The sequence below is a fragment of the Engystomops pustulosus genome, unplaced genomic scaffold, assembly GCF_040894005.1.
Source record: "Engystomops pustulosus unplaced genomic scaffold, aEngPut4.maternal MAT_SCAFFOLD_110, whole genome shotgun sequence".
NCBI classification, from domain to species: domain Eukaryota; kingdom Metazoa; phylum Chordata; class Amphibia; order Anura; family Leptodactylidae; genus Engystomops; species Engystomops pustulosus.
Window position 1 is genome coordinate 286,065 of NW_027284992.1, and position 24,780 is coordinate 310,844.

At 57.0% G+C, this 24,780-nt stretch overlaps 2 protein-coding genes across 4 annotated transcripts in view; one reads left to right on the forward strand and one right to left on the reverse strand.

Moving 5' to 3' along the window:
* Positions 1–1,659: 1,659 nt before the first annotated feature.
* APOM (apolipoprotein M) lies at positions 1,660–19,986 on the reverse strand. 3 transcript variants are annotated; one of them, XM_072131641.1, is made up of 6 exons: positions 19,860–19,986; positions 17,681–17,838; positions 12,143–12,216; positions 6,458–6,556; positions 6,286–6,384; positions 1,660–1,741 (listed from the first exon to the last, which is right to left on the reverse strand). In XM_072131641.1, the coding sequence occupies exons 1-6, from the start codon at positions 19,959–19,961 to the stop codon at positions 1,719–1,721; spliced, it is 555 nt and encodes a 184-aa protein (XP_071987742.1). In that variant the 5' UTR covers positions 19,962–19,986; the 3' UTR covers positions 1,660–1,718. The 3 variants fall into 3 exon arrangements, with proteins under 3 accessions (XP_071987742.1, XP_071987743.1, XP_071987741.1); XM_072131642.1 differs by lacking the exon at positions 19,860–19,986 and adding an exon at positions 19,087–19,782 and having other exon boundaries at positions 17,681–17,826; XM_072131640.1 differs by lacking the exon at positions 19,860–19,986 and adding an exon at positions 19,087–19,778.
* Positions 19,950–24,780, forward strand: part of BAG6 (BAG cochaperone 6) — a 32,098-nt gene continuing 27,267 nt past the window's right edge. The window contains exons 1-2 of the mRNA XM_072131643.1: positions 19,950–20,105; positions 21,835–21,918. Coding sequence (XP_071987744.1) covers positions 21,841–21,918 — 78 coding nt within the window. The 5' untranslated portion in view covers positions 19,950–20,105; positions 21,835–21,840. The remainder of the gene's footprint in view (positions 20,106–21,834; positions 21,919–24,780) is intronic.

The window sequence follows — 24,780 nt, forward strand, 5'->3', positions numbered from 1 at the left end:
ATGAAGTGCTCACCACCGCGGGACCAATGGCGGCCATAAGATGACCACACCCTGTGCAGCCAGTTCTCGGTTGCCATCCCTTCCATTCTCCTCCTGCCCACACGCGTCCTGCAATGAACAGTCTCTCAGTTCTCCGAATCTCTCATCCCTCGTTCCACCCTTCCCCTAATGTTTAGAAAGAAAACAACTTCCATTCCTGAGACTGTGAGAACCAGAATAAGAATATGCAACTTATACCAACATTGGTGATGCCATTGGAGCCCCAGCGCAGGTAATGGACCCTGGTACTGGTGTTACTAGGACCTCCAGAACTATCCAGTGGTCACCTGGATGATGCTGGTGATAAAGCGCGGCTATAGCCTGATATGTAAGATGTTCCGGTGTCACTCCTGGTTCCTGATCGCTCTGGTGCTAGGATCGGGACCCACTTCAGCCAACAAGAGGCCTTCCCGGACCACAGGACGTCACTTTTTGTCCAAGGAGACCCCTCGCTGCCTGCAGAGGGTCCGGGAGAGCTTTATTTGTGCGGGGTAGCGGTATCAGTATATAGGGGCGGTATAGAGGTATCAGTATATAGGGGCGGTATAGAGGTATCAGTATACGGGGGCGGTATAGAGGTATCAGTATATAGGGGCGGTATAGAGGTATCAGTATATAGGGGCGGTATAGAGGTATCAGTATATAGGGGCGGTATAGAGGTATCAGTATATAGGGGCGGTATAGAGGTATTAGTATATAGGGGCGGTATAGAGGTATCAGTATATAGGGGCGGTATAGAGGTATCAGTATATAGGGGCGGTATAGAGGTATCAGTATATAGGGGCGGTATAGAGGTATTAGTATATAGGGGCGGTATAGAGGTATCAGTATTCGGGGGCGGTATAGAGGTATCAGTATATAGGGGCGGTATAGAGGTATCAGTATATAGGGGCGGTATAGAGGTATCAGTATATAGGGGCGGTATAGAGGTATTAGTATATAGGGGCGGTATAGAGGTATCAGTATATAGGGGCGGTATAGAGGTATCAGTATACGGGGGCGGTATAGAGGTATCAGTATATAGGGGCGGTATAGAGGTATCAGTATATAGGGGCGGTATAGAGGTATCAGTATATAGGGGCGGTATAGAGGTATTAGTATATAGGGGCGGTATAGAGGTATTAGTATATAGGGGCGGTATAGAGGTATCAGTATATAGGGGCGGTATATATATATTGGTATTATACAATAGTAAGGGCCGTATTGTGTGGATCTGGACGCTGCCGCCATGTTGTCTGTCCATAGGACACCAGGGATAGGACCTCGCCCTGTGATGACGTGTGAGGTGGGTGTGTAGGGTGAGACACGTGAGAGGCCGCAGTTCATACTTGTACTTCCTGTCTATTATAGACATTTGTGTGTAATATAAGGAGAGGCTTCCTCACGCCCCCACAATTCCCAAACAATCAGCGTCGTAAGTGTCAGCGCCCAATATACTGTCAGGTGGGCGGGCTAGGCGTCTGATCCAGCCCACTTGACAATTTTAACCAAATTGCATCTGCGCTAGAACCAGTGGATCAATCCCAGATGGAGAATACAAAGAGCAGCACAGAGGGTTTCAGGACTCGGGCTCCATGACGGCTCCAGGTGGTGAATGTGCGGAATGATCTAACAATCTCATCCAGGGGATAGTCAAGCATTTTATTAGGTCTTTCCCTGCGGAGCCTCCTCTCCCGCGATTATTCATGTGGAGGACAAATTTCTGTAAGGAAAAAAGATATAAGTCAATATCACAACATGACACATAACACCCTGCAGAGCATCACACACCCCAAGGCTTCTCTATACAGAGGGGCAGCAGGGGTTAAAACACATTGGAGCACATTTACTATGTGCAGGGGTCCTGTGTACTATGTGCTGTGTGTACTATGTGCAGTGTCTTGTGTACTATGTGCAGTGTGTGTACTATGTGCAGGGGTCCTGTGTACTATGTGCTGTGTGTACTATGTGCAGTGTCTTGTGTACTATGTGCAGTGTGTGTACTATGTGCAGGGGTCCTGTGTACTATGTGCAGGGGTCCTGTGTGCTGTGTGCAGGGTCCTGTGTACTATGTGCAGGGGTCCTGTGTACTATGTGCAGTGTCCTGTGTGCTATGTGCAGGGTCCTGTGTGCTATGTGCAGGGTGTCCTGTGTACTATGTGCAGGGGTCCTGTGTACTATGTGCAGGGGTCCTGTGTACTATGTGCTGTGTGTACTATGTGCAGTGTCTTGTGTACTATGTGCAGTGTGTGTACTATGTGCAGGGGTCCTGTGTACTATGTGCAGTGTCCTGTGTGCTATGTGCAGGGTCCTGTGTGCTATGTCCAGGGTGTCCTGTGTACTATGTGCAGGGGTCCTGTGTACTATGTGCAGGGGTCCTGTGTACTATGTGCAGGGGTCCTGTGTACTATGGGCAGGGTCCTGTGTGGTATGTGCAGGGGTCCTGTGTGCTATGTGCAGTGTCCTGTGTACTATGTGCAGGGTCCTGTGTACTATGGGCAGGGTCCTGTGTGCTATGTGCAGGGGGTGTGTGCTATGTGCAGGGTCCTATGTGCAGGGGTCCTGTGTACTATGTGCAGGGTCCTGTGTACTATGTGCAGTGTCCTGTGTACTATGTGCAGGGGTCCTGTGTACTATGGGCAGGGGTCCTGTGTACTATGGGCAGGGTCCTGTGTGCTATGGGCAGTGTCCTGTGTACTATGTGCAGGGTCCTGTGTGCTATGTGCAGGGTCCTGTGTACTATGTGCAGTGTCCTGTGTACTATGTGCAGTGTCCTGTGTACTATGTGCAGTGTCCTGTGTACTATGTGCAGGGTCCTGTGTGCTATGTGCAGGGTCCTGTGTACTATGTGCAGTGTCCTGTGTACTATGTGCTGTGTGTACTATGTGCAGTGTCCTGTGTGCTATGTGCAGGGTCCTGTGTACTATGTGCAGTGTCCTGTGTACTATGTGCAGGGGGTGTGTACTATGTGCAGGGGTCTTGTGTACTATGTGCAGGGTCCTGTGTACTATGTGCAGTCTCCTGTGTACTATGTGCAGTCTCCTGTGTACTATGTGCAGTGTCCTGTGTACTATGTGTGGTGTCCTGTGTAATATGTGCAGTGTGTACTATGTGCAGTGTCCTGTGTGCTATGTGCAGGGTCCTGTGTACTATGTGCAGTGTCCTGTGTACTATGTGCAGGGTCCTGTGTACTATGTGCAGGGTCCTGTGTACTATGTGCAGGGTCCTGTGTACTATGTGCAGTCTCCTGTGTACTATGTGCAGTCTCCTGTGTACTATGTGTAGCGTCCTGTGTACTATGTGCAGTGTCCTGTGTACTATGTGCAGTGTCCTGTGTACTATGTGCAGGGTCCTGTGTACTATGTGTAGTGTCCTGTGTACTATGTGCAGGGTCCTGTGTACTATGTGCAGGGTCCTGTGTACTATGTGTGGTGTCCTGTGTACTATGTGCAGGGTCCTGTGTACTATGTGCAGGGTCCTGTGTACTATGTGCAGTGTCCTGTGTACTATGTGTAGGGTCCTGTGCACTATGTGCAGGGTCCTGTGTGCTATGTGCAGTGTCCTGTGTACTATGTGCAGTGTCCTGTGTACTATGTGCAGTGTCCTGTGTACTATGTGCAGTGTCCTGTGTACTATGTGCAGGGTCCTGTGTGCTATGTGCAGGGTCCTGTGTACTATGTGCAGGGTCCTGTGCACTATGTGCAGGGGTCCTGTGTACTATGTGCAGGGTCCTGTGTACTATATGCAGAGTCCTGTGTACCATGTGCAGTGTCCTGTGTACTATGTGCAGGGTCCTGTGTACTATGTGCAGGGTCCTGTGTGCTATGTGCAGGGTCCTGTGTACTATGTGCAGTGTCCTGTGTACTATGTGCAGTGTCCTGTGTACTATGTGCAGTGTCCTGTGTACTATGTGCAGGGTCCTGTGTACTATGTGTAGTGTCCTGTGTACTATGTGCAGGGTCCTGTGTACTATGTGCAGGGTCCTGTGTACTATGTGTGGTGTCCTGTGTACTATGTGCAGGGTCCTGTGTACTATGTGCAGGGTCCTGTGTACTATGTGCAGGGTCCTGTGTACTATGTGTAGTGTCCTGTGTACTATGTGCAGGGTCCTGTGTACTATGTGTGGTGTCCTGTGTACTATGTGCAGTGTGTACTATGTGTGGTGTCCTGTGTACTATGTGCAGTGTGTACTATGTGTGGTGTCCTGTGTACTATGTGCAGGGTCCTGTGTACTATGTGCAGGGTCCTGTGTGCTATGTGCAGGGTCCTGTGTGCTATGTGCAGGGGGGGTGTACTATGTGCAGTGTGTACTATGTGCAGTGTGTACTATGGGCGGTGTCCTGTGTACTATGTGCAGGGGGTGTACTATGTGCAGGGTCCTGTGTACTATGTGCAGGGGTCCTGTGTACTATGTGCAGGGTCCTGTGTGCTATGTGCAGGTTCCTGTGTAACACAGCAGTGCCAGCCTCTACATCACCCTGCTACACCACAGCACAGCAGTTATGAGCAGCCGGCATGGAGAACATTCCTAAACCCACAGACAAATATTCTGTGTGACTCAGTGCTACCTACCTGCCCTGTCATGCAGCACTATTCTAGGCGCTGCTCCAGAGCTGAAATACTGAAATCTATCTGCAACGCCCCGGCTAATGCATAGGCGGCTGGTAGTTGTGAATAGCGCCCTCTCCAGGTCAGGAGCTGTTAGGGGGAGGCGCAAACCCTCTATGTAAGTTCTAGAATCTGGACATTGTGTAATGATTCTGCCTGGAAAGGCAATAGTTAAGTGGGTGTAAGATGTTATCCAATGATGTGGCTGTATTGTTAGCTGGAGTGTGATTGGAGAGGAGCGACCACCTGACCAGGGTGAGTATAAAACCCCGGTGCAGGGGGTCACATAGTCTGTTATAGGAGTCTAATCCCAGAGTGAAGAGAGAGAAGTGTCAGTGCTCCATCAGTACTGACCCAGAACCCAATCCCAGGAGACTCAGAGCTGCAGCTTCCACGGCTCTATCCCGGGCTGCACTTACGACCGGGGGCGCTATCCCGGGAGCTATCCTGGGAGCTATCCTGGGTGCTATCCTGGGCGCTATCCCGGGAGCTATCCTGGGAGCTATCCTGGGTGCTATCCTGGGCGCTATCCCGGTAGCTATCCTGGGTGCTATCCGGAGCGCTATCCTGGGTGCTATCCGGAGCTTTATCCCGGGAGCTATCCTGGGTGCTATCCCGAGCGCTATCCTGGGTGCTATCCCGAGCGCTATCCTGGGTGCTATCCCGAGCGTTATCCCGGGAGCTATCCTGGGTGCTATCCGGAGCGCTATCCTGGGTGCTATCCGGAGCTTTATCCCGGGAGCTATCCTGGGTGCTATCCCGAGCGCTATCCTGGGTGCTATCCGGAGCGCTATCCTGGGTGCTATCCCGAGCGCTATCCTGGGTGCTATCCCGAGCGTTATCCCGGGAGCTATCCTGGGTGCTATCCGGAGCTTTATCCCGGGAGCTATCCTGGGTGCTATCCCGAGCGCTATCCTGGGTGCTATCCCGAGCGTTATCCCGGGAGCTATCCTGGGTGCTATCCGGAGCGCTATCCTGGGTGCTATCCGGAGCTTTATCCCGGGAGCTATCCTGGGTGCTATCCCGAGCGCTATCCTGGGTGCTATCCGGAGCGCTATCCTGGGTGCTATCCCGAGCGCTATCCTGGGTGCTATCCCGAGCGTTATCCCGGGAGCTATCCTGGGTGCTATCCCGAGCGCTATCCTGGGTGCTATCCCGAGCGTTATCCCGGGAGCTATCCTGGGTGCTATCCCGAGCGCTATCCTGGGTGCTATCCCGAGCGCTATCCTGGGTGCTATCCCGAGCGTTATCCCGGGAGCTATCCTGGGTGCTATCCCGAGCGCTATCCTGGGTGCTATCCCGAGCGTTATCCCGGGAGCTATCCTGGGTGCTATCCGGAGCGCTATCCTGGGTGCTATCCGGAGCGCTATCCTGGGTGCTATCCCGAGCGCTATCCTGGGTGCTATCCCGAGCGTTATCCCGGGAGCTATCCTGGGTGCTATCCGGAGCGCTATCCTGGGTGCTATCCCGAGCGTTATCCCGGGAGCTATCCGGAGCTTTATCCCGGGAGCTATCCCGGGCGCTATCCTGGGAGATATTGGCTATTGGTCTCTTGGCTGCCAGGATCCGAGCCCGGCATGGTGTGAGACAAGGCTCCGCTGCCCCTCTCAGAATTAGACATTTATTGCACGTCCTACAGATACATATGTCAGGGGTTACCTTGTGTCCGTGGAAGATGCAGAACCTCTTTGTAACCTTCACACGTGGATTTTTGCATGAAATCGCTCATACAGTCTGTGTCCAGTTCTTGGGAACGCGCTGAAGAGGAGAAGAGAGGTGACCCTAATGTCCGGACCATGGGGGTCCCCGCAGACCACCACCAGGTACTTACTGTACAGCAGGAGCCGGGAGCTCGTATTATCCGTCTCCTTCAGGACGACGCAGCCGGGACAGTCACAGGAGAACAGCTCCGTCACCAGATCCGGGTGGCCTGTGGACAAGGAGAGACCCCCATCACACCACAGAGTCAGAGACCCCCATCACACCACGGAGTCAGAGACCCCCATCACACCACAGAGTCAGAGACCCCCATCACACCCCCGGAGTCAGAGACCCCCATCACACCCCCGGAGTCAGAGACCCCCATCACACCCCCCGGAGTCAGAGACCCCCATCACACCCCCCGGAGTCAGAGACCCCCATCACACCACGGAGTCAGAGACCCCCATCACACCACGGAGTCAGAGACCCCCATCACACCACGGAGTCAGAGACCCCCATCACACCACGGAGTCAGAGACCACCATCACACCCCCCGGACTCAGAGACCCCCATCACACCCCCGGAGTCAGAGACCCCCATCACACCCCCCGGAGTCAGAGACCCCCATCACACCACGGAGTCAGAGACCCCCATCACACCCCCCAGAGTCAGAGACCCCCATCACACCCCCGGAGTCAGAGACCCCCATCACACCACGGAGTCAGAGACCCCCATCACACCACGGAGTCAGAGACCCCCATCACACCCCCGGAGTCAGAGACCCCCATCACACCCCCCAGAGTCAGAGACCCCCATCACTCCCCCGGAGTCAGAGACCCCCATCAAACCCCCCGGAGTCAGAGACCCCCATCACACCCCCGGAGTCAGAGACCCCCATCACACCCCCGGAGTCAGAGACCCCCATCACACCATGGAGTCAGAGACCCCCATCACACCCCCGGAGTCAGAGACCCCCATCACACCCCCCAGAGTCAGAGACCCCCATCACACCCCCCAGAGTTATAGACCCCCATCACACCCCCGGAGTCAGAGACCCCCATCACTCCCCCGGAGTCAGAGACCCCCATCACCCCCCGGAGTCAGAGACCCCCATCACACCCCCGGAGTCAGAGACCCCCATCACACCCCCCAGAGTCAGAGACCCCCATCACACCCCCCAGAGTCAGAGACCCCCATCACACCCCCCAGAGTTAGAGACCACCATCACACCCCCCGGAGTCAGAGACCCCCATCACACCCCCCAGTGTCAGAGACCCCCATCACACCCCCAGGGTCAGAGACCCCCATCACACCCCCCAGAGTCAGAGACCCCCATCACACCCCCCAGAGTCAGAGACCCCCATCACACCCCCGGAGTCAGAGACCCCCATCACACCCCCCAGAGTCAGAGACCCCCATCACACCCCCGGAGTCAGAGACCCCCATCACACCCCCCAGTGTCAGAGACCCCCATCACACCCCCGGGGTCAGAGACCCCCATCACACCCCCCAGAGTCAGAGACCCCCATCACACCCCCCAGAGTCAGAGACCCCCATCACACCCCCCGGAGTCAGAGACCCCCATCACACCCCCCAGTGTCAGAGACCCCCATCACACCCCCGGGGTCAGAGACCCCCATCACACCCCCCAGAGTCAGAGACCCCCATCACACCCCCCAGAGTCAGAGACCCCCATCACACCCCCCAGAGTCAGAGACCCCCATCACACCCCCGGAGTCAGAGACCCCCATCACACCCCCCAGAGTCAGAGACCACCATCACACCCCCCGGAGTCAGAGACCCCCAGCACACCACGGAGTCAGAGACCCCCATCACACCACGGAGTCAGAGACCCCCATCACACCCCCCGGAGTCAGAGACCCCCATCACACCCCCGGAGTCAGAGACCCCCATCACACCCCCCGGAGTCAGAGACCCCCATCACACCCCCGGAGTCAGAGACCCCCATCACACCCCCCGGAGTCAGAGACCCCCATCACACCACGGAGTCAGAGACCCCCATCACACCCCCGGAGTCAGAGACCCCATCACACCACGGAGTCAGAGACCCCCATCACACCCCCGGAGTCAGAGACCCCATCACACCCCCCAGAGTCAGAGACCCCCATCACACCCCCCGGAGTCAGAGACCCCCATCACACCCCCCAGAGTCAGAGACCCCCATCACACCCCCCGGAGTCAGAGACCCCCATCACACCACGGAGTCAGAGACCCCCATCACACCCCCCAGAGTCAGAGACCCCCATCACACCACGGAGTCAGAGACCCCCATCACACCACGGAGTCAGAGACCCCCATCACACCCCCCGGAGTCAGAGACCCCCATCACACCACGGAGTCAGAGACCCCCATCACACCACGGAGTCAGAGACCCCCATCACACCCCCCAGAGTCAGAGACCCCCATCACCCCCCGGAGTCAGAGACCCCCATCACACCCCCGGAGTCAGAGACCCCCATCACACCCCCCGGAGTCAGAGACCCCCATCACACCACGGAGTCAGAGACCCCCATCACACCCCCGGAGTCAGAGACCCCCATCACTCCCCCGGAGTCAGAGACCCCCATCACACCCCCCAGAGTCAGAGACCCCCATCACACCCCCGGAGACAGAGACCCCCATCACACCCCCCAGAGTCAGAGACCCCCATCACACCCCCCAGAGTCAGAGACCCCCATCACACCACGGAGTCAGAGACCCCCATCACACCCCCGGGGTCAGAGACCCCCATCACACCCCCCAGAGTCAGAGACCCCCATCACACCCCCCAGAGTCAGAGACCCCCATCACACCCCCCAGAGTCAGAGACCCCCATCACACCCCCCAGAGTCAGAGACCCCCATCACACCACGGAGTCAGAGACCCCCATCACTCCCCCGGAGTCAGAGACCCCCATCACACCCCCCAGAGTCAGAGACCCCCATCACACCCCCCGGAGTCAGAGACCCCCATCACACCCCCCGGAGTCAGAGACCCCCATCACACCCCCCAGAGTCAGAGACCCCCATCACACCCCCCAGAGTCAGAGACCCCCATCACACCCCCCGGAGTCAGAGACCCCCATCACACCCCCCGGAGTCAGAGACCCCCATCACACCCCCCAGAGTCAGAGACCCCCATCACACCCCCCAGAGTCAGAGACCCCCATCACACCCCCCAGAGTCAGAGACCCCCATCACACCCCCGGAGTCAGAGACCCCCATCACTCCCCCGGAGTCAGAGACCCCCATCACACCCCCCAGAGTCAGAGACCCCCATCACACCCATCAGAGTCAGAGACCCCCATCACACCCCCCAGAGTCAGAGACCCCCATCACACCCCCCAGAGTCAGAGACCCCCATCACACCACGGAGTCAGAGACCCCCATCACTCCCCCGGAGTCAGAGACCCCCATCACACCCCCCAGAGTCAGAGACCCCCATCACACCCCCCGGAGTCAGAGACCCCCATCACACCCCCCGGAGTCAGAGACCCCCATCACACCCCCCAGAGTCAGAGACCCCCATCACACCCCCCAGAGTCAGAGACCCCCATCACACCCCCGGAGTCAGAGACCCCCATCACTCCCCCGGAGTCAGAGACCCCCATCACACCCCCCAGAGTCAGAGACCCCCATCACACCCCCCAGAGTCAGAGACCCCCATCACACCCCCCAGAGTCAGAGACCCCCATCACACCCCCCAGAGTCAGAGACCCCCATCACACCACGGAGTCAGAGACCCCCATCACTCCCCCGGAGTCAGAGACCCCCATCACACCCCCCAGAGTCAGAGACCCCCATCACACCCCCCGGAGTCAGAGACCCCCATCACACCCCCCGGAGTCAGAGACCCCCATCACACCCCCCGGAGTCAGAGACCCCCATCACACCCCCCAGAGTCAGAGACCCCCATCACACCCCCCAGAGTCAGAGACCCCCATCACACCACGGAGTCAGAGACCCCCATCACTCCCCCGGAGTCAGAGACCCCCATCACACCCCCCAGAGTCAGAGACCCCCATCACACCCCCCAGAGTCAGAGACCCCCATCACACCCCCCAGAGTCAGAGACCCCCATCACACCCCCCAGAGTCAGAGACCCCCATCACACCACGGAGTCAGAGACCCCCATCACTCCCCCGGAGTCAGAGACCCCCATCACACCCCCCAGAGTCAGAGACCCCCATCACACCCCCGGAGTCAGAGACCCCCATCACACCCCCCAGAGTCAGAGACCCCCATCACTCCCCCCAGAGTCAGAGACCCCCATCACACCCCCGGAGTCAGAGACCCCCATCACACCCCCCAGAGTCAGAGACCCCCATCACACCCCCCAGAGTCAGAGACCCCCATCACACCACGGAGTCAGAGACCCCCATCACACCCCCCAGAGTCAGAGACCCCCATCACACCACTGAGTCAGAGACCCCCATCACACCCCCCAGAGTCAGAGACCCCCATCACACCCCCCGGAGTCAGAGACCCCCATCACACCCCCCGGAGTCAGAGACCCCCATCACACCCCCCAGAGTCAGAGACCCCCATCACACCCCCCGGAGTCAGAGACCCCCATCACACCACGGAGTCAGAGACCCCCATCACACCCCCCAGAGTCAGAGACCCCCATCACACCACGGAGTCAGAGACCCCCATCACACCACGGAGTCAGAGACCCCCATCACACCCCCCAGAGTCAGAGACCCCCATCACACCCCCCGGAGTCAGAGACCCCCATCACACCCCCCGGAGTCAGAGACCCCCATCACACCACGGAGTCAGAGACCCCCATCACACCACGGAGTCAGAGACCCCCATCACACCCCCCGGAGTCAGAGACCCCCATCACACCACGGAGTCAGAGACCCCCATCACACCACAGAGTCAGAGACCCCCATCACACCACGGAGTCAGAGACCCCCATCACACCCCCCAGAGTCAGAGACCCCCATCACACCCACCAGAGTCAGAGACCCCCATCACCCCCCGGAGTCAGAGACCCCCATCACACCCCCGGAGTCAGAGACCCCCATCACACCCCCGGAGTCAGAGACCCCCATCACACCACAGAGTCAGAGACCCCCATCACACCCCCCGGAGTCAGAGACCCCCATCACACCACGGAGTCAGAGACCCCCATCACACCCCCGGAGTCAGAGACCCCCATCACACCCCCCAGAGTCAGAGACCCCCATCACACCCCCGGAGTCAGAGACCCCCATCACACCCCCCAGAGTCAGAGACCCCCATCACACCCCCCGGAGTCAGAGACCCCCATCACACCCCCCAGAGTCAGAGACCCCCATCACACCCCCCAGAGTCAGAGACCCCCATCACACCCCCCAGAGTCAGAGACCCCCATCACTCCCCCCAGAGTCAGAGACCCCCATCACACCCCCGGAGTCAGAGACCCCCATCACACCCCCCAGAGTCAGAGACCCCCATCACACCCCCCAGAGTCAGAGACCCCCATCACACCACGGAGTCAGAGACCCCCATCACACCCCCGGAGTCAGAGACCCCCATCACACCCCCGGAGTCAGAGACCCCCATCACACCACGGAGTCAGAGACCCCCATCACACCCCCGGAGTCAGAGACCCCCATCACACCCCCGGAGTCAGAGACCCCCATCACACCCCCCAGAGTCAGAGACCCCCATCACACCACGGAGTCAGAGACCCCCATCACTCCCCCGGAGTCAGAGACCCCCATCACACCCCCGGAGTCACATCTTAATGTATCTTCCTTTATGTTTGTGTTGTATGTGTGTCTCTATGGTAACAGACTACATGCAGTGTAGTCTGATTCTCTCACCCTCCGTCCTCAGCTCCGTTCTCTCTTCCGTCAGAAGGTAAATCCACTTGCGGGGGACACACGATCCGTCCTTCCTGGGGAGAGATGAGTCATAGTGTGAGGGGGTCCATGGCCGATGTGCCGCCCCCCAGGAGAAATGCCCCCACATTCACCGGACTCCGGGGCATTTCATATGTGACCGATCCCTGGTAAGGAAGCGGAAGATGCAGCGTGGTCTCTGCTTGTCAGAGGGTTTCTGAGCAGGTGATGTGCCCTACAGGCACAGAGCCCCTCCCCCCTACAGGCACAGAGCCCCTCCCCCCTACAGGCACAGAGCCCCTCCCCCCTACAGGCACAGAGCCCCTCCCCCCTACAGGCACAGAGCCCCTCCCCCCTACAGGCACAGAGCTCCTCCCCCTACAGGCACAGAGCCCCTCCCCCTACAGGCACAGAGCTTCTCCTCCTACAGGCACAGAGCCCCTCCTCCTACAGGCACAGAGCTCCTCCTCCTACAGGCACAGAGCTCCTCCCCCTACAGGCACAGAGCTCCTCCCCCCTACAGGCACAGAGCCCCTCCCCCCTACAGGCACAGAGCTCCTCCCCCTACAGGCACAGAGCCCCTCCTCCTAAAGCACAGAGCTCCTCCCCCTACAGACACAGAGCCCCTCCCCCCTACAGGCACAGAGCCCCTCCCCCCTACAGGCACAGAGCCCCTCCCCCCTACAGGCACAGAGCCCCTCCTCCTACAGGCACAGAGCTCCTCCTCCTACAGGCACAGAGCTCCTCCCCCTAGAGGCACAGAGCCCCTCCCCCCTACAGGCACAGAGCCCCTCCCCCCTACAGGCACAGAGCCCCTCCCCCCTACAGGCACAGAGCCCCTCCCCCCTACAAGCACAGAGCTCCTCCCCCCACAGGCACAGATTCCCTCCCCCCTACAGGCGAGACTGCAAGACACGCGGGAGCAGAGGAGACACGCGGGAGCAGAGGAGACACGCGGGAGCAGAGGAGACCGCGAGACACACGGGAGCAGAGGAGACACGCGGGAGCAGAGGAGACACACGGGAGCAGAGGAGACCGCGAGACACACGGGAGCAGAGGAGACACACGGGAGCAGAGAAGACACGCGGGAGCAGAGGAGACCGCGAGACACACGGGAGCAGAGGAGACCGCGAGACACACGGGAGCAGAGGAGACCGCGAGACACAGGGCAGGCAGAGGAGACAGCGAGACACGCGGGAGCAGAGGAGACACACGGGAGCAGAGGAGACCGCGAGACACACGGGAGCAGAGGAGACCGCGAGACACACGGGAGCAGAGGAGACCACGAGACACGCGGGAGCAGAGGAGACCACGAGACACGCGGGAGGAGAGGAGACACGCGGGAGGAGAGGAGACACGCGGGAGCAGAGGAGACACGCGGGAGCAGAGGAGACACGCGGGAGCAGAGGAGACACGCAGGAGGAGAGGAGACACGCAGGAGGAGAGGAGACACGCAGGAGGAGAGGAGACACGCAGGAGGAGAGGAGACCGCGAGACACAAGGGAGCAGAGGAGACCGCGAGACACAAGGGAGCAGAGGAGACCGCGAGACACGCGGGAGCAGAGGAGACCGTGAGACACGCGGGAGCAGAGGAGACACGCGGGAGCAGAGGAGACACGCGGGAGCAGAGGAGACCGTGAGACACGCGGGAGCAGAGGAGACCGTGAGACACGCGGGAGCAGAGGAGACACGCGGGAGCAGAGGAGACACGCGGGAGCAGAGGAGACCGTGAGACACGCGGGAGCAGAGGAGACCGTGAGACACGCGGGAGCAGAGGAGACCGTGAGACACGCGGGAGCAGAGGAGACCGTGAGACACGCGGGAGCAGAGGAGACACGCGGGAGCAGAGGAGACACGCGGGAGCAGAGGAGACCGTGAGACACGCGGGAGCAGAGGAGACCGTGAGACACGCGGGAGCAGAGGAGACACGCGGGAGCAGAGGAGACACGCGGGAGCAGAGGAGACCGCGAGACACGCGGGAGGCAGAGGAGACCGCGAGACACAGGGGAGGCAGAGGAGACCGCGAGACACAGGGGAGGCAGAGGAGACACAGGGGAGGCAGAGGAGACACAGAGGAGGCAGAGGAGACACAGGGGAGGCAGAGGAGACACGCGGGAGCAGAGAAGACACGCGGGAGCAGAGGAGACCGCGAGACACAGGGGAGGCAGAGGAGACCGCGAGACACAGTGGAGCAGAGGAGACCGCGAGACACAGGGGAGCAGAGGAGACCGCGAGACACACGGGAGCAGAGGAGACTGCGAGACACAGGGGAGGCAGAGGAGACAGCGAGACACAGGGGAGGCAGAGGAGACCGCGAGACACAGGGGAGGCAGAGGAGACACACAGGAGCAGAGGAGACACACGGGAGCAGAGGAGACACACGGGAGCAGAGGAGACACAGGGGAGCAGAGGAGACACAGGGGAGCAGAGGAGACACAGGGGAGGCAGAGGAGACACAGGGGAGGCAGAGGAGACACAGGGGAGGCAGAGGAGACAGCAAGACACACGGGAGCAGAGGAGACTGCGAGACACAGTGGAGCAGAGGAGACCGCGAGACACAGTGGAGCAGAGGAGACCGCGAGACACAGGGGAGCAGAGGAGACCGCGAGACACACGGGAGCAGAGGAGACACGCGGGAGCAGAGGAGACCGCGAGACACAGTGGAGCAGAGGAGACCGCGAGACACAGGGGAGCAGAGGAGACCGCGAGACACACGGGAGCAGAGGAGACCGCGAGACACAGGGGAGGCAGAGGAGACAGCGAGACACAGGGGAGGCAGAGGAGACCGCGAGACACAGGGGAGGCAGAGGAGACACACAGGAGCAGAGGAGACACACGGGAGCAGAGGAGACACAGGGGAGCAGAGGAGACACAGGGGAGGCAGAGGAGACACAGGGGAGGCAGAGGAGACACAGGGGAGGCAGAGGAGACACAGGGGAGGCAGAGGAGACACAGAGGAGGCAGAGGAGACACAGGGGAGGCAGAGGAGACACAGGGGAGGCAGAGGAGACACGCGGGAGCAGAGAAGACACGCGGGAGCAGAGGAGACCGCGAGACACAGGGGAGGCAGAGGAGACCGCGAGACACAGTGGAGCAGAGGAGACCGCGAGACACAGGGGAGCAGAGGAGACCGCGAGACACACGGGAGCAGAGGAGACTGCGAGACACAGGGGAGGCAGAGGAGACAGCGAGACACAGGGGAGGCAGAGGAGACCGCGAGACACAGGGGAGGCAGAGGAGACACACAGGAGCAGAGGAGACACACGGGAGCAGAGGAGACACACGGGAGCAGAGGAGACACAGGGGAGCAGAGGAGACACAGGGGAGCAGAGGAGACACAGGGGAGGCAGAGGAGACACAGGGGAGGCAGAGGAGACACAGGGGAGGCAGAGGAGACAGCAAGACACACGGGAGCAGAGGAGACTGCGAGACACACGGAAGCAGAGGAGACACGCGGGAGCAGAGGAGACCGCGAGACACAGTGGAGCAGAGGAGACCGCGAGACACAGGGGAGCAGAGGAGACCGCGAGACACACGGGAGCAGAGGAGACCGCGAGACACAGGGGAGGCAGAGGAGACAGCGAGACACAGGGGAGGCAGAGGAGACCGCGAGACACAGGGGAGGCAGAGGAGACACACAGGAGCAGAGGAGACACACGGGAGCAGAGGAGACAGCGAGACACGCGGGAGCAGAGGAGACACGCGGGAGCAGAGGAGACACGCAGGGGGAGAGGAGACCGCGAGACACACGGGAGCAGAGGAGACCGCGAGACACAGGTGAGGCAGAGTAGACCGCGAGACACAGGGGAGGCAGAGGAGACCGCGAGACACAGGGGAGGCAGAGGAGACACGCGGGAGCAGAGGAGACACGCGGGAGCAGAGGAGACACGCAGGAGCAGAGGAGACACGCGGGAGCAGAGGAGACCGCGGAGACCACGAGACACACGGGAGCAGAGGAGACACACGGCAGCAGAGGAGACACACGGCAGCAGAGGAGACACACGGGAGCAGAGGAGACACACGGCAGCAGAGGAGACACACGGGAGCAGAGGAGACACACGGCAGCAGAGGAGACACACGGCAGCAGAGGAGACACACGGCAGCAGAGGAGACACACGGGAGCAGAGGAGACACACGGGAGCAGAGGAGACCGGGAGACACACGGGAGCAGAGGAGACCGGGAGACACACGGGAGCAGAGGAGACCGGGAGACACACGGGAGCAGAGGAGACCGGGAGACACACGGGAGCAGAGGAGACCGGGAGACACACGGGAGCAGAGGAGACCGGGAGACACACGGGAGCAGAGGAGACCGCGAGACACACGGGAGCAGAGGAGACCGCGAGACACAGGGGAGGCAGAGGAGACACACGGGAGGCAGAGGAGACACAGGGGAGGCAGAGGAGACACGCGGGAGGCAGAGGAGACACGCGGGAGGCAGAGGAGACACACGGGAGGCAGAGGAGACGCAGGGGAGGCAGAGGAGACGCAGGGGAGGCAGAGGAGACGCAGGGGAGGCAGAGGAGACACACGGGAGCAGAGAAGACACACAGGAGCAGAGAAGACACACGGGAGCAGAGGAGACCGCGAGACACACGGGAGGCAGAGGAGACACACGGGAGCAGAGGAGACACACGGGAGCAGAGGAGACCGCGAAACACAGGGGAGGCAGAGGAGACCGCGAAACACAGGGGAGGCAGAGGAGACCGCGAGACGCACGGGAGCAGAGGAGACAGCGAGACACACGGGAGCAGAGGAGACCGCGAGACACACGGGAGCAGAGGAGACACGCGGGAGCAGAGGAGACCGCAAGACACAGGGGAGGCAGAGGAGACAGCGAGACACACGGGAGCAGAGGAGACCGCGAGACACAGGGGAGGCAGAGGAGACACACAGGAGCAGAGGAGACCGCGAGACGCACGGGAGGCAGAGGACACCGCGAGACGCACGGGAGGCAGAGGAGACCGCGAGACGCACGGGAGGCAGAGGAGACCGCGAGACACGGGGGAGCAGAGGAGACACGGGGGAGCAGAGGAGACACACGGGAGCAGAGGAGACACAGGGGAGCAGAGGAGACACAGGGGAGCAGAGGAGACACAGGGGAGCAGAGGAGACACAGGGGAGGCAGAGGAGACACAGGGGAGGCAGAGGAGACAGCAAGACACACGGGAGCAGAGGAGACTGCGAGACACACGGGAGCAGAGGAGACCGCGAGACACAGGGGAGGCAGAGGAGACCGCGAGACTCACGGGAGGCAGAGGAGACCGCGAGACGCACGGGAGCAGAGGAGACCGCGAGACGCACGGGAGGCAGAGGAGACCGCGAGACACAGGGGAGGCAGAGGAGACTTCGAGACACACGGGAGCAGAGGAGACACACGGGAGCAGAGGAGACACACGGGAGCAGAGGAGACACACGGGAGCAGAGGAGACACACGGGAGCAGAGGAGACACACGGGAGCAGAGGAGACACACGGGAGAAGAGGAGACTGCGAGATACTGATAGAGACATGAATCTCACACTCTGATGGACGCTCTGAACTCCAGCTTCTCCATCTCGGCACTTTCCTGGACCGTGAAGTGTCCGTTATCCATCACCTTGAAGATGTCCAGTGCTCGCGTCCCCGGTTCTGCCGCCGCTGCCAGGAAGTACCAGCCGCCCAAGTACTGCAATGGGAACTGCCAGAACTTTAATACAAGGGAAGAGAAGCTGCCGGGAATCTCCATATGAAAAGGATGTGCGGTGCAAACACCATGGACTGCTCACAGATCGTCTAGAAATCATCTGCTAATTGGACACGAAACGCAATGGGGCAGATTTACTTACCCGGTCCATTCGCGATCCAGTGGCGCGTTCTGTGTGGTGGATTCGGGTCTTCCGGCGATTCACTAAGGTAGTTCCTCCGCCGTCCACCAGATGTCGCTGCTGCGCTGAAGAGCATCGGAATGCACTGGAGTTCACCGAGCCATCGTGAGTGAAGGTAAGCGCGTATCGAGCGACACTTTTTTTTTTTTTTTAAATGCGGCGGTTTTTCCAAATCCGTTGGGTTTTCGGACGGCCACACCCCCCCGATTTCCGTCGCGTGCATGCCGGCACCGATGCGCCACAATCTGATCGCATGCGCCAAAATCCCGGGCCAATACAGGGAAAATCCGCGCAAATCGGAAATATTCGGGTAACACGTCGGGAAAACGCGAATCGGGCCCTTAGTAAATGACCCCCAATGTGACCAATTGAAAGCTACAAATAGGTGGAGGGGGGGGGGGCAGTTCTGATCTTATCCTGCGGTCGCCTCTAGGGGGAGCTCAATGCAGAGAGATTCTTACGGCTTCCATGGAGTTCAGTATAAATTCATTTCTATGTACAGAGCTCCCCCTTGTGGTGGCTGCAAGCAGACAGTTTTACCACAATGCTGTTTCATAGTGAGAAGGCGCCGGGTAAGGTGGGAGTCCTTCATAAAAACATTGCAGACCTATAGATTAGCTTGGATGTTGACCCTAGGTCTCTGATGACCTGCGTGGGTGTCTGTGAACGCAGTGACAGGGCATCAGATGGTCCTTTCTACATAGTGTCATGGCCCCTCATGCATAGAATATGTCTGTCCAGTACTGAAGACCTCCCTGTACTAGCGATAGGAGGTTATGTGGGGTGTCATGTAATCCTCCATCTTCTCATAGTCCTGTATTGCACAGATGGAGGGACCAACTAGTGACCCCACAAAATTGGGAAACTCAGGAAATCACTGTGCAGCCAGGACCAGATATCATAGTATATAGTATATAGATCTGATCATTGGATTTTGGTGGCTTGTACCTCGGGCGGTCCGACCATGTAGGCGTCCACCAATCAGAAGGTAGCCTAGTGCTATGCCGTGGTCTACCATTGGACCATCCCTTTAAGCGCGCTCTCCCTGATCTAGTTGTTACCTCTGTCCTGTTGATGCGGGATGCGGAGAGTTGGTGGCTCCTGTCACATTGGGAGTCAAAGACGAGTCCGTAGAGGTAGAGGAGGTAACGCCACGCGCTGACGATCATGTCTGAGGGGTCTCGCTCCGGCGGTCTCACTGTGGAGATGTCTCCTCTGTCCTCCTCCTGCCTCGTCCGGCCCGTTATCTCTCAGGACCTTGCTCTTTTTCACTTTTTTGTTGATTTTTTTTCCCGCTCGGCTGTCAATCATTAACCCGACTCTCGCTCAAGGCCGATGGTCAGTTTAAAGGTGAGGCCAAAGACTATCTTAAAGGGGTTGTCCAGTGTATAAACAGCTGCAACTCTTATAGAATACAAAAAAAGTGTCCGTTCCCCTCTTCATTCCTCCTGGGGGTCCGGCACTGGGTTTATGACGTAGGTTTCCTGCCGATCACCAGAACGGACGCTCCGTGGTGACCCCATGATCCGGGTTTTACGTCGCGTGACAATTGATTGGATGTAAATAATAAGTTGTGTATTTTGACTGCTTTATGGTTATAAAATAATGGACGCCTCCAGGGGTCCTGAATATACCTGGACACGCCCCTTTCATATAAGCCACTCCCACCTGACATCTCTAACACTAAACACACGACGTTTCAGTGACATTTCAGGAGAACGAAGATTTATTATCCAAGTGTGCACACGGACACTCCACATCCCTAACCCACTAAAGACAACACGAGTGATATATCCGTATAATACACTATAGGAAGATGCTTTTAGATAATTACTGTGGAGCAGACGATTACATGCCGGATTACAGGTCGTGTGATACGGGCGGAAAAGTTCTGCCGGCTAAACCCAAAGTAATGGCGGAAGCGGAAGTGCGTCATGCGTTCCAAATACCGGAAAAGAGAGCCGTTGAACGTTTTACCCGGAAGAGGAAGTTCTGCAGGGAACCCGGAAGCTGACCGGCTGCTGCTGTTTTCGTTCCAGCAGTTGTCAGTTGTCGGTTACCAGGGAGGCCGAGATCTCAGGTGAGATGACCGAAGGCAGGAGGGGAGCGGAGCGGAGCCGGGCACCGCGGGGGCTGTGAGGCGGAGGAGCGGGGGGCATGTGAGGGCGGAGGAGCGGGGGGCTGTGAGGGCGGAGGAGCGGGGGGGGGGGCATGTGAGGGCGGAGGAGCGGGGGGGGGGGCATGTGAGGGCGGAGGAGCGGGGGGGGGGGCATGTGAGGGCGGAGGAGCGGGGGGGGGGGGCATGTGAGGGCGGAGGAGCGGGGGGGGGGGCATGTGAGGGCGGAGGAGCGGGGGGGGGGGGGCATGTGAGGGCGGAGGAGCGGGGGGGGGGCATGTGAGGGCGGAGGAGCGGGGGCATATCCTGTGTATAACATCTCATCACTATATACAGGGAGCGCCGTGTAACCTCCGTGTCCTGTGTATAACGTCTCATCACTATATACAGGGAGCGCCGTGTAACCCCCGTGTCCTGTGTATAACGTCTCATCACTATATACAGGGAGCGCCATGTAACCTCCGTGTCCTGTGTATAACATCTCATCACTATATACAGGGAGCGCCATGTAACCTCCGTGTCCTGTGTATAACGTCTCATCACTATATACAGGGAGCGCCGTGTAACCCCCGTGTCCTGTGTATAACGTCTCATCACTATATACGGGGAGCGCCGTGTAACCCCCGTGTCCTGTGTATAACATCTCATCACTATATACAGGGAGCGCCGTGTAACCTCCGTGTCCTGTGTATAACATCTCATCACTATATACAGGGAGCGCCGTGTCCTGTGTATAACATCTCATCACTATATACGGGGAGCGCCATGTAACCTCCGTGTCCTGTGTATAACGTCTCATCACTATATACGGGGAGCGCCATGTAACCTCCGTGTCCTGTGTATAACGTCTCATCACTATATACGGGGAGCGCCATGTAACCGCCATGTCCTCTGTATAACGTCTGTATGCGGGCTGCATAATACGGGGGAGGGCTGGCTGTATACTAGAGGGGGCGGGACCAATGCATTTCCCACCCTCGGCTTATACTCGAGTCAGAAGGTTTCTCCAGTTATTTATGTTAAGATTTGGGCTCGGCTTATACTCGGGGAGGCTTATATTGGAGTATATCCGGTATCTCCTGCATCTCTGATCTGTCTCCTCTCTGTGTCAGATGAAAGTGTATATAACCCTGTACCCTGATAATGTAACCACATTGTCACCCCACAGAACTAGATGCTAGAGAGGCCCCGCCCACACCCGGGGATTTTGCACTGAGCAGCCTAGGGAGTGATAGGAGCTAAAACACCAATAACACTGAGGATATTGTAAAGGAAGGGGTTAAAATGATCTTTATTGCGTAACATCACTGGGGGGGTTGGGATGTGGGAAACCCCTTTAAGAGCCAGTCCCACAGAGCTGTCTGTGCCTTTAGTGCCCCCCTATACCCTCTGCTGGGCCACGTGAGCGGCACGTGGACCCACACTGCAGGCTGGAGGGGGCGAGCAGCTGCGCACCAGAACCTCCTGTCCTGTAGATCTGCAGAGTGGCCACTAAATCTACATAAAGGGCAATGTTTATGGCTGTGCAGCCCCTTTAAGGAAGACCCCGGACAGGTCCCAATGTCACTTATAAAGGTCTCTGCGTTACTCGTCACCTCTGGTCTCAGGGATGAGTCTCCTCTCTCCATTCACTGTCAGCAAGCAGAGGCTGTGATACACCGGATAATAAGAACGTTTTGGAACTTTGTTTCAGAGTCTGATGGCGGCGGACGAGAAGATGGAAGTGACGGTGAAGACGCTGGACTCCCAGAGCCGGACATTCACAGTGGATGCAGAGGTGAGGACACCAGAGTCTTATCTGTATTATACTCCAGAGCTGCACTCACTATCCTGCTGCTGGTGCAGTCACTGTGTACATACATGACGTTACTTATCATGTACTGATCCTGAGTTACATCCTGTATTATACTCCAGAGCTGCACTCACTATTCTGCTGCTGGTGCAGTCACTGTGTACATACATGACATTACTTATCCTGTACTGATCCTGAGTTACATCCTGTATTATACCCCAGAGCTGCACTCACTATTCTGCTGCTGGTGCAGTCACTGTACATACATGACATTACTTATCCTGTACTGATCCTGAGTTACATCCTGTATTATACTCCAGAGCTGCACTCACTATTCTGCTGCTGGTGCAGTCACTGTGTACATACATGACATTACTTATCCTGTACTGATCCTGAGTTACATCCTGTATTATACCCCAGAGCTGCACTCACTATTCTGCTGCTGGTGCAGTCACTGTGTACATACATGACATTACTTATCCTGTACTGATCCTGAGTTACATCCTGTATTATACCCCAGAGCTGCACTCACTATTCTGCTGCTGGTGCAGTCACTGTACATACATGACATTACTTATCCTGTACTGATCCTGAGTTACATCCTGTATTATACTCCAGAGCTGCACTCACTATTCTGCTGCTGGTGCAGTCACTGTGTACATACATGACATTACTTATCCTGTACTGATCCTGAGTTACATCCTGTATTATACCCCAGAGCTGCACTCACTATTCTGCTGCTGGTGCAGTCACTGTACATACATGACATTACTTATCCTGTACTGATCCTGAGTTACATCCTGTATTATACTCCAGAGCTGCACTCACTATTCTGCTGCTGGTGCAGTCACTGTACATACATGACATTACTTATCCTGTACTGATCCTGAGTTACATCCTGTATTATACTCCAGAGCTGCACTCACTATTCTGCTGCTGGTGCAGTCACTGTACATACATGACATTACTTATCCTGTACTGATCCTGAGTTACATCCTGTATTATACTCCAGAGCTGCACTCACTATTCTGCTGCTGGTGCAGTCACTGTACATGCATGACATTACTTATCCTGTACTGATCCTGAGTCCCATCCTGTATTATACCCCAGAGCTGCACTCACTATTCTGCTGCTGGTGCAGTCACTGTGTACATACATGACATTACTTATCCTGTACTGATCCTGAGTTACATCCTGTATTATACTCCAGAGCTGCACTCACTATTCTGCTGCTGGTGCAGTCACTGTGTACATACATGACATTACTTATCCTGTACTGATCCTGAGTTACATCCTGTATTATACTCCAGAGCTGCACTCACTATTCTGCTGCTGGTGCAGTCACTGTGTACATATATGACATTACTTATCCTGTACTGATCCCGAGTTACATCCTGTATTATACTCCAGAGCTGCACTCACTATTCTGCTGCTGGTGCAGTCACTGTGTACATATATGACATTACTTATCCTGTACTGATCCTGAGTTACATCCTGTATTATACTCCAGAGCTGCACTCACTATTCTGCTGCTGGTGCAGTCACTGTACATGCATGACATTACTTATCCTGTACTGATCCTGAGTTACATCCTGTATTATACCCCAGAGCTGCACTCACTATTCTGCTGCTGGTGCAGTCACTGTGTACATATATGACATTACTTATCCTGTACTGATCCTGAGTTACATCCTGTATTATACCCCAGAGCTGCACTCACTATTCTGCTGCTGGTGCAATCACTGTGTACATACATGACATTACTTATCCTGTACTGATCCTGAGTTACATCCTGTATTATACCCTAGAGCTGCACTCACTATTCTGCTGCTGGTGCAGTCACTGTGTACATACATGACATTACTTATCCTGTACTGATCCTGAGTTACATCCTGTATTATACCCCAGAGCTGCACTCACTATTCTGCTGCTGGTGCAGTCACTGTGTACATACATGACATTACTTATCCTGTACTGATCCTGAGTTACATCCAGTATTATACCCCAGAGCTGCACTCACTATTCTGCTGCTGGTGCAGTCACTGTGTACATACATGACATTACTTATCTTGTACTGATCCTGAGTTACATCCTGTATTATACTCCAGAGCTGCACTCACTATCCTGCTGCTGGTGCAGTCACTGTGTACATACATGACGTTACTTATCATGTACTGATCCTGAGTTACATCCTGTATTATACTCCAGAGCTGCACTCACTATTCTGCTGCTGGTGCAGTCACTGTGTACATACATGACATTACTTATCCTGTACTGATCCTGAGTTACATCCTGTATTATACTCCAGAGCTGCACTCACTATTCTGCTGCTGGTGCAGTCACTGTGTACATATATGACATTACTTATCCTGTACTGATCCCGAGTTACATCCTGTATTATACTCCAGAGCTGCACTCACTATTCTGCTGCTGGTGCAGTCACTGTGTACATATATGACATTACTTATCCTGTACTGATCCTGAGTTACATCCTGTATTATACTCCAGAGCTGCACTCACTATTCTGCTGCTGGTGCAGTCACTGTACATGCATGACATTACTTATCCTGTACTGATCCTGAGTTACATCCTGTATTATACCCCAGAGCTGCACTCACTATTCTGCTGCTGGTGCAGTCACTGTGTACATATATGACATTACTTATCCTGTACTGATCCTGAGTTACATCCTGTATTATACCCCAGAGCTGCACTCACTATTCTGCTGCTGGTGCAATCACTGTGTACATACATGACATTACTTATCCTGTACTGATCCTGAGTTACATCCTGTATTATACCCCAGAGCTGCACTCACTATTCTGCTGCTGGTGCAGTCACTGTACA

Excerpts from the sequence above, each read along its gene's own strand:
- APOM (XM_072131640.1), bottom strand. The coding sequence starts at position 19,194 with ATGATCGTCAGCGCGTGGCGTTACCTCCTCTACCTCTACGGACTCGTC. Across the intron at positions 17,839-19,086 it reads CCCGCATCAACAGGACAGAG|TTCCCATTGCAGTACTTGGG; the intron begins GTAACAACTAGA and ends AAGTTCTGGCAG. Across the intron at positions 12,217-17,680 it reads TTCAGAGCGTCCATCAGAGT|GAAGGACGGATCGTGTGTCC; the intron begins GTGAGATTCATG and ends ATCTCTCCCCAG.